The sequence below is a fragment of the Lepidochelys kempii genome, chromosome 1 (genome assembly GCF_965140265.1).
Source record: "Lepidochelys kempii isolate rLepKem1 chromosome 1, rLepKem1.hap2, whole genome shotgun sequence".
NCBI classification, from domain to species: domain Eukaryota; kingdom Metazoa; phylum Chordata; order Testudines; family Cheloniidae; genus Lepidochelys; species Lepidochelys kempii.
In genome coordinates, this window is record NC_133256.1 from 61,751,631 (window position 1) to 61,767,326 (window position 15,696).

The window sequence follows — 15,696 nt, forward strand, 5'->3', positions numbered from 1 at the left end:
TGGACTTAACCTCCATGAATTTATCCAGTTCTCTTTTAAACCCTGTTATAGTCCTAGCCTTCACAACCTCCTCAGGCAAGGAGTTCCACAGGTTGACTGTGCACTGTGTGAAGAAGAACTTCCTTTTATTTGTTTTAAACCTGCTGCCCATTAATTTCATTTGGTGGCCTGTCACAAATATAAAGGGAAGGCTAACCACCTTTAAATCCCTCCTGGCCAGAGGATAAACCTTTTCAGCTGTAAAGGGTTAAGAAGCTAAGATGACCTCGCTGACACCTGACCAAAATGACCAATGAGGAGACAAGATACGTTCAAAGTGAGGGAGAGGGGAGAAGGGTCCTCTCTCTCTGTCTGTATGATGCTTTCGCTGGGACCAGAGCAGGAACGCAGGTCAGAACTCCTGTAAAGAGTTAGTAAGCAATCTAGTTAGATATACGTTAGATTCTGTTTTGTTTAAATGGCTGATAAAATAAGTTGTGCTGAATGGGATGTATATTCCTGCTTTTGTGTCTTTTTGTAACTTAAGGTTTTGCCTAGAGGGATTCTCTATGTTTGAATCTGACTACTCTGTAAGGTATTTCCCTTCCTGATTTTATAGAGGTTTTTCTTTTACTTTTTCTTTAATTAAAATTCTTCTTTTAAGAACCTGATTGCTTTTTCATTGTTCTTAAGATCCAAGGGTTTGGGTCTGTGTTCACCAATGCAAATTGGTGAGGATTTTTATCAAGCCTTCCCCAGGAAAGGGGATGTACTGCTTGGGGGGGATTTGAGGGGGAGACGTTTCCAAGTGGGCACTTCCCCTGTTATTTTTGTTAGACACTTTGGTGGTGGCAGCATAAGGTCCAGGACAAAAGGTAAAAGTTTGTACCTTGAGAAAGTTTTAACCTAAGCTGGTAAGAATAAGCTTAGGGGGTCTTTCATGCAGGTCCCCACATCTGTACCCTAGAGTTCAGAGTGGGGAAGAAACCTTGACATGGCCCCTAGTTCTGATATGGGAACAAGTAAATAACTTTTCCTTATTCACTTTCTCCACACCACTCATGATTTTATATACCTCTATCATATCCCCCCTCGTCTCCTCTTTTCCAAGCTGAAAAGTCCTAGCCTCTTTCATCTCTCCTCATATGGGACCCGTTCCAAACCCCTAATCATTTTAGTTGCCCTTTTCTGAACCTTTTCTAATGTCAATATATCTTTTCTAATGCCAGTATATCAGTAGCCCTATAATAATTGCTGACATTTCAAAAGCAAATGAAGAGCTTAGAAAAAGTATTATAATTCCAATGATAACTTTTATTGTTAAACTAAATAACAATGCAGTATCTTCTCTGCTGACTTAACACATCCCAATTTCAGAACATCTACTTGTGTAAGTACAACAGTACTTGTGTAAAAGCAGTAGCAGAAATATTTGGTGTAGAGGGAAAGGGAAGAGACAGTCCACAGGACAAGGTAAGTTTATTTACCCCCCTAAATTTTTAATTTTGTAGTTTCCTGCATTTTGACTAGAGTACATCTGCCTCATCCCACAATAAACCAGAGGTTGGAAAAACAACCACACATCTGAGGAGCAAGGTCAGCTACGGAAGATACCCACTTGGTCAATGAGGAGCAGAACTTGTAACTACACTCATCTATCTAATCTGCTTCATAGTGTTTCAGGGACCATTTCCCTGAGACAAGCAAACTTTTTAAAAATGTACCAGCTCTAAATTGAAACCTCTTTTCCCAGATAGGCTTCAATTCCTAAGAACTGAAACAAGGCAGTTTTCTTAGATTGTAGTTTGCTCTTCACTAAACCCAGTTGCATTTTAAAGTGACTAGAACCAAACTGAATATGATAGGCAGACTTTTGGAACTGCTGCCCCAAACAGCTGGAATAAGCTACCTGTTCTGTTTAAGTAGGTACTGTCTACTTTGAAGAAACTTTTGAACTATCATCTTGAAAGGAACTGAAATAATAAGCCACATTTTAGTGTAAATAAGGACAGAGTTTGGCCTTTGGACTGCAGAGTGTTTTCTGCTATTTTAGGTTAATTGTCTTGCATATAATATTGTTGGTATAGCACTGAGCATGTAGCTATAAAACTGTATGAATGCTGTTTCTCAACAGCCCTCATGAAAAGGAGATGTTTATTTTATAAGGTTATCCCAGTGAGCAACATTTTAAATATTAAATGTGTACTTCCTCATTCACAATGAGGGGAAAAAAGTGGGGGAACTCAAGTTACTTATGAATTTATTGCAGTGCCCTCTATTTGGGACTGCAGCTAAAGACCTCTCAAACTTCAGATGATACAGAATGTGGCAAACTGTTTATTTAGTGGCATTTTCTGCAGAGACTATATTACACCTGTGCACCATAGTAAGCAGCAGCTTCCAGGGTAAGGTTTAAAGATTCTGATTTTAACTTATAAGAGCACTAAATGATTTGGGTTCTGGATACCTTATAGACTTTCTATCTCTTTGCATGTTACCCTGGCAGTGGAAAACAGCAAGGTGCTTAAGCAAACAGCTCTCAGGTTTAAAAGAAGATGCTTTTTCGAAGGATATTTTCAGTCTTCACCTTCACAACTTGCTCCCTCCACCTCAGTTTGTCAGAGCCCAAATTTGTTTGCCTTCCAGCCTTCTGGAGGGTACAGAGGATAATTAAGATTCACTGACAGAATTTTGATATGGACAATGGTCGTATTTGTACCACGGACATGCCCTTAGAGTGTGGACAGGTAGTTTTTGTTGTTAAGCTTGAAACTTAGCCATCTGAGCTGAACCCACGCGTAATATCACGTTACTAAATTCACATCCAAATAAAACAGCTAAGTTACTTAAAGATCTGATCCTGTCACTCTTACACATGTTGAGTAGTAACGTACGGCAAAAATAATACCACTGAAACTTGTGGAGACAACTGCTACTCCACCTAAGTAAGTGGGGCAAAACTGGACCTTCAGTAAATAATGCTGAAGCAGAAGTCTTAGTTGAGGAGCAATGCATAACTGATCAGTCTAATGTGGTCTTCAAAGGCAGTTCTCTCTCTCGTCATTTCCCATTTCATTATTCTTTTTTAGTCAAGCAAACAAGCTTTTTGTATTTAATTCAGGAGAAGAGCTGAAGTTTAGCAGTTAACTTTGAGCACTGCCAGTTATAGAAATGACAAAATATATATTTATGAAAGGAGCAAGACAGGCAATCCTATTAAGATAAACATATTTGATTAATGCTATGATATACACAACATTAAAAAAATCCACTACTGAATGATTACCATATGGTGGTTCTTTGCAGATGGAGTTTTCACCAGTGATCAACTGTACCAAAACATCTAAAAATAAAGTCATCCTAAACTAAAACAAAAACAATTACCAGCAGAGGCTTCTGCATTCTAAGCTAAAGAATCAATACAAGCGGCAGAAATGTTTCAAGAAAGTATGTAAACAACCACTTGAGAAAAATAGCAGTGTAAAACTATACTGCCCCACAAACTTGAGCAATAAATGTAGTATACCTCTTTGGGTCTCTTTCAAAAGTCTATTCTTAGCTGTCAGAGGAACCCAATCCATTTAAGTAAAACCTTGGCCTACAAACACACTCACTGAGTAAGTGAATCTTAACAAATCTAATTTCAATGAAAGGGACTAGCTGCGTCAAAGAGCAGTTCCTTGGTGTTCTTTGCTCCAGTGGTTTCACATAACCACTGATCACCACCAACCACTACAATAGCAAACATACAACACCCTTAAACTAAATGGGAGTTGTCTGTCTAAATATAGCTACTTTTAAATAATGCATCATGAGTTATAAGATAAAGTGCTAGTGAAGTATTTATTACATCTCTTTTCTTTAACAAAGGTATATCACTTTTAACTAGGTGAAGAGAGTTATTTATATTCTGGTTTGCATACTGTGAGTTGTAACTGATAAAGCAAGAATCTAGATTTCCTGAACGCACACTGCACAACAGTTAAATCTGTAGTTAGTTCTTCCTATACAACTCTGATTCACACACACAAAAACAAAACAAAAAAAAAGGAACAAAAGATGAAAACTAAGTTAAGTAAAAGCGTCAATTCATTGGGTGTCTTTTTAGCATACAAGACAACAGGAGACTTGTGGAATCTTATTTCTCATAGAACTGATTCTATCACATTCATATACTCCATAACATCTCTTTGTGTGATTATAAACCTTTTCAGAGATGCTTGAAAATTAACAAACACACCTAACATTGCTATATTAAAAAGAAGTGTCACACATTGTTACTTTTTAAATATTTTGAAGATAGTCACATACAAGAGATGTCAAGACTGAATTTTTTTAATATGGTTTTAAGTTTAAAGAATATGCAATATTTGTCAAAAACAAATTTTAAGTAATGCTTTGCTACAAGACATTTCCCCCAATGGGGAAAGTACAGATATGTAATAGTAAAACTGACTTTTAGTAACCAAAAGGGAATGTCACAGTGCTTCTCAAGCTATCTGATGTGGGGGACTAGCAATTTTTTTCCCCCAATGTGCGCGCAGACCGGCAGCCGATGGCTCGTGGACCGTCACAAGTCCACAAACCACCGCTTTGAGTAGCACTAGAATGTCACCCTATCTTCTTAGCAGGGGATTTCTGAGTAAGATTTCTTCCTACCCTAAACTGTTGTATAGTGTTACTCTATGCTGTTAAACAGTTAATGCTTTTCACCTGGAGGTGGCTGCACTTAATCTTTTACTTAAGTGAAATCCATATTCTGCCACTGATCCTCAAACTACCTGTTGAATAGACAATGTGGGCATGCAGAGTCGTTTTGCCCCTAAAAACTGATTTTATAATTGCTGAGTAGTACAATGTCTTTACTGACTTCACTACATCCATAGAAACATTAACTTCAATGGGGCATTGGGCAGGCAGAGTTTCTCTGTACTGATCCAGTTGCAGGATCAGGGCATAGTTTGTAAAGTGTTTTGAGAGCCTCTTAAGTATTTAGCACTGGTTATTTAGAGCCTCAAGAGCAATCTTATCTGCATTAGTTTTACAGGAAAGGTGTGAAGTCGATAAGAATGAGAAAGTAATGTAAGGTTTCAGACTAGCAGCCGCGTTAGTCTGTATCCGCAAAAAGAAAAGGAGTACTTGTGGCACCTTAGAGTCTCTAAGGTGCCACAAGTACTCCTTTTCTTTTTAAAGTAATGTAAGCAATTCCCACCTGGGTGACTTCAAAGCCCCGAGCCAGCCAGAAAACTTTCCTTTAGGCATTAACATGAACTTTTGGCAACTATTTTTACGTATTCACGCCTAACCGGAGGAATGGATAGACGTTTCCTTCCATATTTCCAGCGTGGGTTTCAAACGGAAATCATGTTTCCTTCGCAGCTCTCCTGCTTTCAAAGAGGAATCGTACGTGCCCTTGGGGGCTTCAAAAACTTGTGCCTGTACTTGGCCGTAGGTAAGGAGCTGGTCACTGGGGCTAGAGAGCTCCCCACGAGCTGGGGCACACACTGGACCCAGCCCCGCCTGGCGTTCTCCCAGCGCTGAGGCCGCCCAGCTGGGAGCCCGAGGGGCATGCAATGGAGAGTGAATGGAGAAAGCTCCAGGGCTGGGCTTCGGCCAAGGAAGAGGCGCTGGGCTGGCGGGACGGATGCTGCCCCTCTCTGCCCGGGACGCAGCAGGCGGGCTGCGAGCTTTGCAAGCGGCTCGCACCGAGCCCGGTCGCTCAGCCCCCCCTGCAGGCGGGGACAGAGGCGGGCGCCCCAGCTCGGGGGAGGCAGGAGGAGACCCCAGGGGCTGGGGAGGGACGCGGCAGCCTCTCGGGCTCCAGCAGGCAGAAGCTCCCCGGGTGTGCCGGGGACCATCCCGCCCGGCGCGGCTCTTACCTTGCTGCGGATCTGGCCCGAGGTGGACACTTTCCGGATGAGTTTCTGGGGGCCCTCGTGCTCCCCTTCGCTGTCCGAGGACTCGTCTCCCGCCGCCGCCGGGGGCTGGGGCTGCTGCTGGATCCCGGCCCCGCTCATCCTCGCCTCGGCCCCGGCCATCTTCTCGGACTCCTGCCGAGAGAAACACACGAGTTCGGCTCAGCCCGGGCTGCCGCTGCCGCTCCCCTCCCCGGGCAGGAGGCGGCGCAGGAGGCGGGCGGAGGAGGAGGAGGAGGCGGCGGCGGGGACAAGCCGAGGAGGAGCCCGCAGCCAGCGCTGGAGGAGCGGCCCGCTCGGCCGCCATCTTCCGCCGCCCTCCCCCCAGCGCTCCGCGACCGCGGCAGGGCCGCGCTACCGGCTCCCGCCTGAGGGGGGTGGGGCGGCCGCTGCGCCCCGGGAAAGCGGCGGGGGGACACGCTCCCCACTGAGCCGGCTCCTCCTGCGCCGCCGCACAGCCCCGGGCCTCAGCGCAACAGGCTGGATAGCGCCCCCGGGGCGCTCAGGATCCAGCCCACGACGCTGCCGCAGGTCGGAGCTGGGGGGGGGGGGGGGCATCGGTCCCCCCGGGGCCCCGCGCCTCAGTCTGGCCGGCGCCTGAGCCGCTGCGGGGGGCTGCGTGTTCCCCTCCCCTGCTCGCTGCCCAGCCGCCCTCTGTGCAACTTTCCGCGCTGCTTGGCTGTACAAAGGGACCTATGGCCCAAGGGGGGGGCAGCCGTAGGAGCCACGGCGTGCCTGGCCGCCGGGCGCTCCAGGCTGGGGGCGTGCAGGACGAGTGCATGCCCCCCCGCCCCCCAAACGCGGGCCGGTCCCACCACGGCAAGCGCAGGGGCTTTGTGGTTTGCTGCTGGAGTCTCCGCTGCTGACTTGACTCTCGCCGCCGCACTCTGACCGCTGTGTGGGGATGCTGAGCCGCTGCCAAGCAGGGGTGCCGGAGGTGGAAACCATGCACGTGGTGTTTGTTATTACTACTTCAAGCTTGCTGCACCCCCAGTTCCAGCACCACTGCTGGTAAGAAGTCTAGTCAGTTCCCCTAGAAGTCAATGGCTGTGTCTTCATTGCACCACCAAACTTTTCAATCTGGATGTAAAAATCTTAGAGAGTTCTCCATGTAGCTAGTAGAGGTAGACCCCACGTGGGAGGTGTAGTGTTAACTCCAACTAGCTACACTGAGGTGAAAAATGCCGTGGCCCTTGTCTCCACTAGGATTTTACATTAAGAGAGTTGTCTCTAGATTTAAAAAACAACAATACACCTTTATTGTAGTGAAGACAAAGTTAACAACCCCAGTGGTACTGCGACCAGCATGCCTAGCAATAAGAAACACTCTATCTGAGGGCTTATCTACATTACAAAGTTTTGCTTCTTTAAAGCTGCAGACTTCCTCTAGTGTGTATCACAATAAAAGTGCTTTGTACAGGTATAACTTCTTGTGGTTCAGGAAGCATAATAATGTATCCCAGCATAAAGCACCTTTATACTGGTATAACACCATACACAGTAGGGTTTATAATTATATAAATATATAGGTTTTTTAAATCACACTCCCACCAACATAGTCATGTTGATATAATTTTATAGTGTAACGTAGACCTGTCCCAAGGATTTATACTATCACCTGTCTCTGTAGAATCTGAGCCCCTTCAATGTAATATCAATTAGCAATAGCAAAGTCACTAGTGGACTTTATGGAGGTTTTTTTGTTTTTTCTCCCTTTTTGAGGTATAAAACATTGCTTGGGATTGGGTTACATGTATGTAGAAAGCCTTTACAAATAAGATAGTACTTTGCTCTAGATGAGAAAGACCTTTGTTGTGTTGGGTCAGTTTAAAGTTTGAACCTTAGCTTGTAAGCTGTTTGGGGAAGAAACTTTTTGTTCTTTGTTCAGTTCCTAGCACCATGAGGTCCTGGCCCACGATTAGGGCTTCTAACTGCTGCCACAATACAAACAATAAATAACAGGACACCACTAGTATCTTTTGGTTTTCTCCCACATGTCTGAAATATTACACATCTGCAAGGACAGGTTTACAGTTACTTTCTCCTATTGTCTGTGCATGTCCCTAATGACCATATTTGTTGTTTTCTCCATTTGCATCTTTTGCTTATTGTCACTTTTTTAGTCTCATGTTCTGCAGCTCAAACTTTCGTGACACACTGCAAAAGTGTTTCAGCTGGGAGAATCTTTTTTAAAAAAAAATCATTCTTGTGGTCTGTTGGTTTATAATCAGTGTTTATGGATAAGTATTTTATCCCAGAAACATTTAAGAAAAACACAAATGTTTGTCTGTGTGTGTGTGTATTTAACATAAGGCAAAGAACTGCATATTCCATCCACAATTCCATTCATTTAGAAAGGAAGCTGAAATCCCTGATATGTTACAGGAACAAAATGGAAACCATAGTTTAGGTCCCGCTCCTACAGACACTTATTCATGTCCTTAATTTTACATACTGTGAGGAGTCCCACTGATTTCACAGTATGGGAAATTAAGGACTGCATAAATCTTTGCAGGATCGGGGCCTTGATTTCATGTTATGTCAGACGCTTAAAGTCAGATTCTGCCACCCTTGCTCATGTTAAATAGTGCCTTACTCTACTGGAAATATTCTAAAGGAATTTGCCCATTATTTTCTGTGTCATTCGTTGGAACAGTTATCTTTAGGGGCCAAATCCTGCCATAAGTACCACACCACAGATATGATAACTGCCTGTAATACAGCACTTTTCATCCTAGCTTAATTGCCTTTGATTGTGGGTAACAAAAGAAGCTAATGAATGAATATGCCCATGTTTAATTCTTCTCCAAAGGGGAACTTATATGAGTCTCCTTTTCTATAAGCCTATGATAATGAGATGACAAACTGCAACAGATCCTGACTCATTTACAAATACTTGAGTATACTTTAGGAATGTGTATGTTTGGTTAATATTCAGATACTAATGTGACCTCACATGCAGCTATATCCTGATCTTATAAACACTTGCTACTACATTAGTGCTTACCACTGTGAATTGTTGAATTTAAGTCAATGGAATATCTCACACTGGTGAGCACTACACTGAAGTTATTGGGACAACACAACACATGTGAGTAAGGTGGACAGGCTTTGGTCCCATATTTGCTAGTATGGAGCCTGATCCTGCAAATAGTTGTGTATATGAATATTATTATTTCTTTGTATTACAGATTTGGGGCCCCATTGTGCTGAGTGCTGTACAGAACCAAAAATAAATGACATTTCTTGCTACAAAGAGTTTACAAATGGACTTCTGTTCCCATGTGTTGCACCACTGCAAGATCAGTGTCTACAAAGAGCCAGGACATGACAGGAAAAAAGGCACATTAAGACACCAAGCATGTTACCAGGTTGCATATTAACTAAGTGTAGAATTCTGAGGTTGTATGTTATAACTCAATGGGATTACACAATTGAGTATAGTTACTCACCTGCATAAGTGTTTGGAAGAGCAGGCCCTAGATTTTTTTTCTCTCTAAAGCAGCATTAATAGTTGCATGTAATGTAGACCCTGATCCTGCAAATACTTAGGTGCTTAAAGTTAACCATGTGTGTAAATGTTTCCAGGTTCAAGACCTCACATTGGAATTTTTACATTTTTAAATGAATAGTATCAGTATTTTCCAGATCAGAATACTCATCTAATTTTATTTTTCAAACCAGTTTTACTTTTTGGAGAGTCAGTGAGTAATTTGATAAAATATTAGATCATGTAGCATGTACATTCATGAACATGTATAAACAGGGGAATAGTGAGGTGGAGCAGGAAGGTGTTAGCTCTATATATGTGATTGGTGAGACTGATACAGGAATACTACATCCAGTTCTGGTGTCCACATTTTAAAGGATGTTGAAAAAATGAGAAAGGGACAGAAAAAAGGATGTGGGGTTGGTGAAAATGCCTTTTAGGGAGAGATTTAAGGAGCTCAATCTGTTGAGCGTATCAAAAAGAAGATTGAGAGATTATTTGATTACAAAAAGAACAGGAGTACTTGTGGCACCTTAGAGACTAACAAATTTATTAGAGCATTGATTACAGTGTCTAAGTACCTTCATGGGGAGAAAATACCCCAGAGGTTTTTAACCCATTAGAGAAAGACATAATAAGAGCCAATGGCAGGAAGATGAAGCCAGACAAATTCAAATTAGAAATAAGGCACACATTTTTAACAGTGAGGGTGATTAACCACTGGCTACCAAGGGAAGTAGTGGATTCTCCATCTTAATGTCTTGAAATCAAGACTGGATGCCTTTCTGGAAATTATGCTTTAGCCAAACACAAGTTATTGGGCTCAATGCTCGGTAACCTGATGAAATGTAATGGCCTGTGAAAACAGGAGATCCAATTAGATGATCTAATGGTCCCTCCTGGCCTTAAAATGCTATGAATTTATGAAACCCCAAGTAATTGGATGAAGTGCAGGAGGACTAGGAAAACAGCCAGTATGCAGGAATACAGTGTAGCTCCCCAGTGGCTGCTACATCACCCTGTGAGCTTGAGCAATAGTCCTAGATGCTCCTTGTACTGTGTAGGAATTGCCAGATATGTTTAAATATGGATCTCATAATTCCTCCTCAGGGCTGTCCCCACTGCCATCCTTCACTCTTCAGAGCCAATGCAAGACTCTTCCCTAGTAGCCACAGGCCTTCAGTTGTGAACAGGGCCATGGCCATCCCCAAAAGAATGATTTTTATCTCCTAATGCAGATTTCAGCTTTACAAAATTGGAATGCTGGGGAAAAGAGCTACATTGTTGGGGGGTGTTCTGTGCTAATATTTGATTATCTTAGTAGCAACAGTCTAGATCTGTCCAAGTGGCTGGATATGGCCCATAATTACAGATCATTCATAATATGGTTTCTTCAGAGTTTGTAATGGAAGTTTGTGTGATAATATGCTCTATATTCTGCAATTAGTTAATGTTTGTAGAGTGCTTTGAAGGTGAAGAAAGTTGTGTAAGTGCTAAATCACCCTGAACTGTTCATTTATATAAATGTAAAAAGTTCTTATTGTAAAAATACCTATTGTGCCTGTACAGAGTCAATTTATAAAATGTCAGTGTTTCTACAGGTTCTACTTTAGAGAGGCGCTAATCGATATAATCAGGGCCACAGTCCTCACACAGGCAAAACTGACAATGATATTTTCCTCATTGAGGACAGCAGGTTCAGGCTCTCATCTTGCTAAACTACTACAATTATACCTTTGTTATTATACTTTATCTTATAACTTAATCACACTGATTTAAGTCAGATTTGGTATAAGAAATTCTCTCCCAAGTTGAGATTTATACATCATGTTATAGCCAACAGTGAATTTGACTGTTAACTACAGTAGAACAATGGTAACAATAAAGGGGCACTTTGCTGCGAGTTAAATTTGGTTCATGGTCACATAGGTGAGACATTTATATGTACTTACATAGCAGGTATTATATAATATTTGGATATGTTTTTATTCTTGCTTTCTGTTTAACATTTCATACTATTTTAAATAGTTGTAAACATTTTAATCAGAATTAAAGCAGATGAAGACTGGTGGAAAGAATAAAGTAAAAGGTGAATACTTCAGTGCAGATCCTCAAGTGGTGAAATCTAGCATAGTCCCATTGAAGTCAATGCTGTTATGACAGTTTTTACCAGCTGAAGTTCTGCCCTTTCATACTCAAAGAACCCCAAAGTGCTGGACAAATCATCTTTAAAAAAAAAAAGATTTTAGCTGTACCACTTTACTATTGTCAATAGTAACAGCATGACTGAAACCCATTTACAACAACAGCATTAGATATTATAATTTACTGTGAGAAAAAAGAAGATTTGATCACAGAAACATGAGCAAAGAGTTCCAGCTCTCATGTTGATTCTCGTGATTTTGGGCAAGTTACTGCACCTTTCTGGCACAGTTTTCCATATGTAAAGTGGGGATAATATTCATGCACCTCACAGGTTGTTCTGAGAGGAGCTGGTCAAATAATGCAATTAGATTAATAAAGCATTGTTCATCTCATTATTAAATATTAAACCATTTTTAATTGTGAGGATTACTGTTTGTATATAAGTGCTAAGTACAATTGTTTAAGTGGACTTGGTATCCTGAGCAAATAAATTTCAGGTGATTATGCACTGCCTGTCCGAATTCTGTTATTCTTCACATGACCTCCTTAATAATAAAAAAGGCAAAGCAAAATATAACAATACATCTGTATACTGTTGTTGAGCAGAATGGCTACAGAAATTTTATCATAGTGGTGGCTGTATTTCAGTGGTGACTGAGGTTGCTCCATAAGTACAGGCTACAAAAGCTTATCAGTATATTTCTAGATGAACAGCTATAGAATATCATGAAAAAGGCAATATTAGCCAAGACAAAGGGATTATTTTGAAAAGTACCAGCTCTTATGTCCCATGAGAATGATCAGACAGAAGAGCAAATCCACACCATAGGTGGCCAGCATTAAGAGTCAATAACTGAGTCTAGACTCTTAAAAGTGTTACCAACGAGGTATACCACACATTGTATATATTTCTAATACACACACAAATTGGCTGATCCTTCAAGCCTAACACAGACAAAACTATTGAATCTCTGTATGAGGACTGGGCTTCACAATCTTATATATTATTTCTACATATTTGAAATTACTAAGGGCCTGATCCAGCTCTGGCTGAAGTCAGTGGGAGTTTTGCCCTTGTAAAAGTGTGCCCTAAATACAGAAAATAATTGCATGGAACTTTGAAATTTTATACATGTATAGCCCAGATTATAGAAGCAGGTGAACTTGTGTTTTCCGTTCCACACCCATTTTTGTTAGTTTACAGAGAATTATTATAGGAATAGCCAGTCCATGTAACTGTGGACAACTTGAATGGGTAATTAATATACACCGATCTGGAAACTGCAATAAGTGGAGTAGCTTCCCCTATAACGTTTGTCCCTCTCTATGGTTTTTCAGGGTCTGTGCACTTCCTAATTTTCCCTGCTGCAGTTTCCTCTATGAAATTATTTTGTTTCCTAAATAAAAAGTCAACTGAAATAATAGTGATGTGGCTCTTGCTGTAAAGATGCAACCGGCTAAAACAAACAAACAAAAAAAACATACATTTTGTTCTAACAGAGGTTACAGTTTTGCTAGGAGCATCACTAAAGCAGGTAACTTTAAAACTGCATTCATTTTTTTGCTCTGATAATGCAGACATTAAATGTTAACTAGAGGTACCGGGACAAATCTTGTCCACTATGAGGGGGTGATTGAGAGCAGATTTGTTTCTTGTTTAGTCAAAGCAACTGCATGTGTGAAGGAAGGAAATGTGCCTCAATCGTTCAGCCAGAAATGATGCTAGGATTTCCAACCTGTAGGACTGAATTTGCTTTGTGTTCTGAGTTTCGGCTGAGTTTTAGACAGTGGCCTTCAATGTAAATACTTCAGTTTAATAAAGTAACATTAAATGGGAATCAGATTTGCCGTTTTCCTCCCACAGTATCTAATCTCTTAGGAAGGCTTCCTTTCACATTTATTTAATCGTTTCGGTGTCAGCAACATGTTATTGAAAAATGAGTGCAGCTGTTTTCTCTATCAAAGCTGCTTCTCAAGTAGGATTTGGGAACTCTGTGTAGGAATGGGTGGGGGCACTGAACTTTCAAACAATACAGACCAAAAACATCCAGGAGTTAAGGGCAAAGAACTATAGAGAAACTGAACAAAGGTAAGGTTGACGAGTCTTAACCACTTTTCCCTCTAAGCTGTACATGGGTGCACATGCACACAGATCCTAAACCCTACACACAGTGAAACACCATGCGCACAAAAATTTGCACAGAAGAAATTTTTTGTGCACACAGCCTGTCAAAAATTTGCAAAGAAGAATTTTTTTGTGCACAGAGTCTGTCAAAAATTAGAGGGAACATTGATCTTAACTGTTAGGATTTGAATTTAATTCACTATGGGTGTCTTCAAAGAGATACAGTGTAAGACTACTACACTCTTGAAAATGCAAATGCAGAAACAACCAGCCAAAAGAGTCTTATCCTGGACCATCTGTACAAAACTGACAATAAAACAAAGTGAAATTTGCACGTGTAGGTGGGGGTGAAGCTAAACCCTGAGCGGTGGAGACAGCAAGCAGGGGAGAGGAGAGCACTGAACTGACACTTCAGCTTGGAAAGAAATCACACAACCCTTCAGACAAACTCATAATCAGATTCAACATAACCTTGTATTTCATCCATTTCAGGTACAGTATCAGGTCAGTATGTCAGAGAGAAAACAGCCTGAGATCCTATTAAATCCCACAAGTGACTTACCCACAGGCTATTTTTATCCTTCACTGCACTGTGTGTGTGTGTATTTGCACAATACAGAAAGGCTCAGCAACGGAATCTGGTAACATTTCAGAGGGAAAATTGATATAATCTAGTGGCTACATAGGTGGCATGATTTCTTTTGACTTAAAGGGGAGACTAGGGTTTGCCTAAACAAACTGACATGCCCCCCCCTCAGCAGCTTTCTTCAAGTTTGTGTCATATCCTCATTTCATGTTTACCCAAATAAATTTGCCGTCAGCAAGGAAAGGCCCCATCCCTCCTAATGTTTTGCTAAGAGAATAATTAAACCAACGACATAAACAGGACTATTTCGATTAGAGGAATGATCTTCCTTTGAAATATGTGGAGAGCTTCAGATTGTTTTCGGGACATAACCCCCCATATCAGAAGACTGATTTCCCATTTAATGTTACTCCCCTCGGACCTTCCCTGAAAAAAAAAAGACTGTTTAATACTAAGAGGATCATCTTATTTCCTTCCCCCTCCAGTAAAGTTGTGCACTAGCCTTCCGAGCTGAGCCCAGGAATACCAATGAAACTAGAACAGCAAAATAACTCCACTTCGCACGGAAGACAAGACCAAGAACAAACCAGACAGACGTTTAGGGACGCTAATAATAGCGGGGAGAGAGAGAGAGAGACCGCAGAAGAGCTCTGGTGAGTAGGAAGAAGTGAAGGGGAAACTGATAAGGAGGAACGAGGACAACACAAACCCTTGGCTAAACAATAGCGGCAGGCAGGCGAATAGGAAATGCCTGTGCAGTGCCGAGCGTGCATGTACCTACCAGTTCCTCCCAGGCAGGGCTGCGGGTACTATAGGAAGGGTGCCCATGCTGCTCCATCACCCCCCACAGCAGGGCTCTCCCCCTCCAGGCTGGGGCGAGCGGGGAAGACAGGGCACCGCCGGCGGCTGCTGCTTCTCCCGCTGCAGGTTGTGGCAATTAACCAGCTTTGCTGTTCTCTCTTCCCCCGCGCACCGCGCTCCCGCCCTCCTCCTTCACCCGTCTCTTTTCACTCAGCCTCCTCCGCCCCCGACCTGTTTCTCTCCCCCTCTCTCCCACAGACTCGGCGCGCAGATCGCTCCCTCCAGGGACCCGGGGCTGCAGCTGCCTCGCAGCCCACATGACCCGCCTGTCATCCCATATATGGTGTTGAACCAATAGCGGCAGCTTTTGCCGTCGCTGCTGCCTCAGGATCCGAGCCAGAGGGAGCTGCAGCAAGCGGCTTCCCCTGCTCCCCCTAGGACTCTGGAGCAGGAGCGGCTCGCTGTGGCACCGAGCCCCCCGCCCACTCCCCCGGGGAAAGGCGCTGGCAGCCCAGGGAGCTGGGTTAGCGACTCCCGGTAACTGGCTACAATGACAACTGCGCCTCGGCTCTGCTAAACTGGTGCCTGGTGTGACCTACATACGTCGCCGGATTTCCAGCCATCCGGCATGGAGCCTAACCCCCTGCTCTCTGGC

General features: G+C 42.6%; 1 protein-coding gene across 6 annotated transcripts in view; it reads right to left on the minus strand.

Moving 5' to 3' along the window:
* The window catches only part of DGKH (diacylglycerol kinase eta), a 277,531-nt gene extending 262,294 nt beyond the window's left edge, over window positions 1–15,237 (minus strand). For all 6 annotated transcript variants that reach the window (XR_012159131.1, XR_012159132.1, XM_073345657.1 and 3 more), the window contains exons 1-2: window positions 15,022–15,237; window positions 5,859–6,029 (exon numbers count right to left, since the gene is read on the minus strand). Coding sequence is in view for 4 of the 6 variants with exons in the window: in XM_073345657.1 (XP_073201758.1) it covers window positions 5,859–6,029; window positions 15,022–15,078 (228 nt within the window). In the remaining 2 variants the exon portion in view is untranslated. The remainder of the gene's footprint in view (window positions 1–5,858; window positions 6,030–15,021) is intronic.
* Window positions 15,238–15,696: the final 459 nt, after the last annotated feature.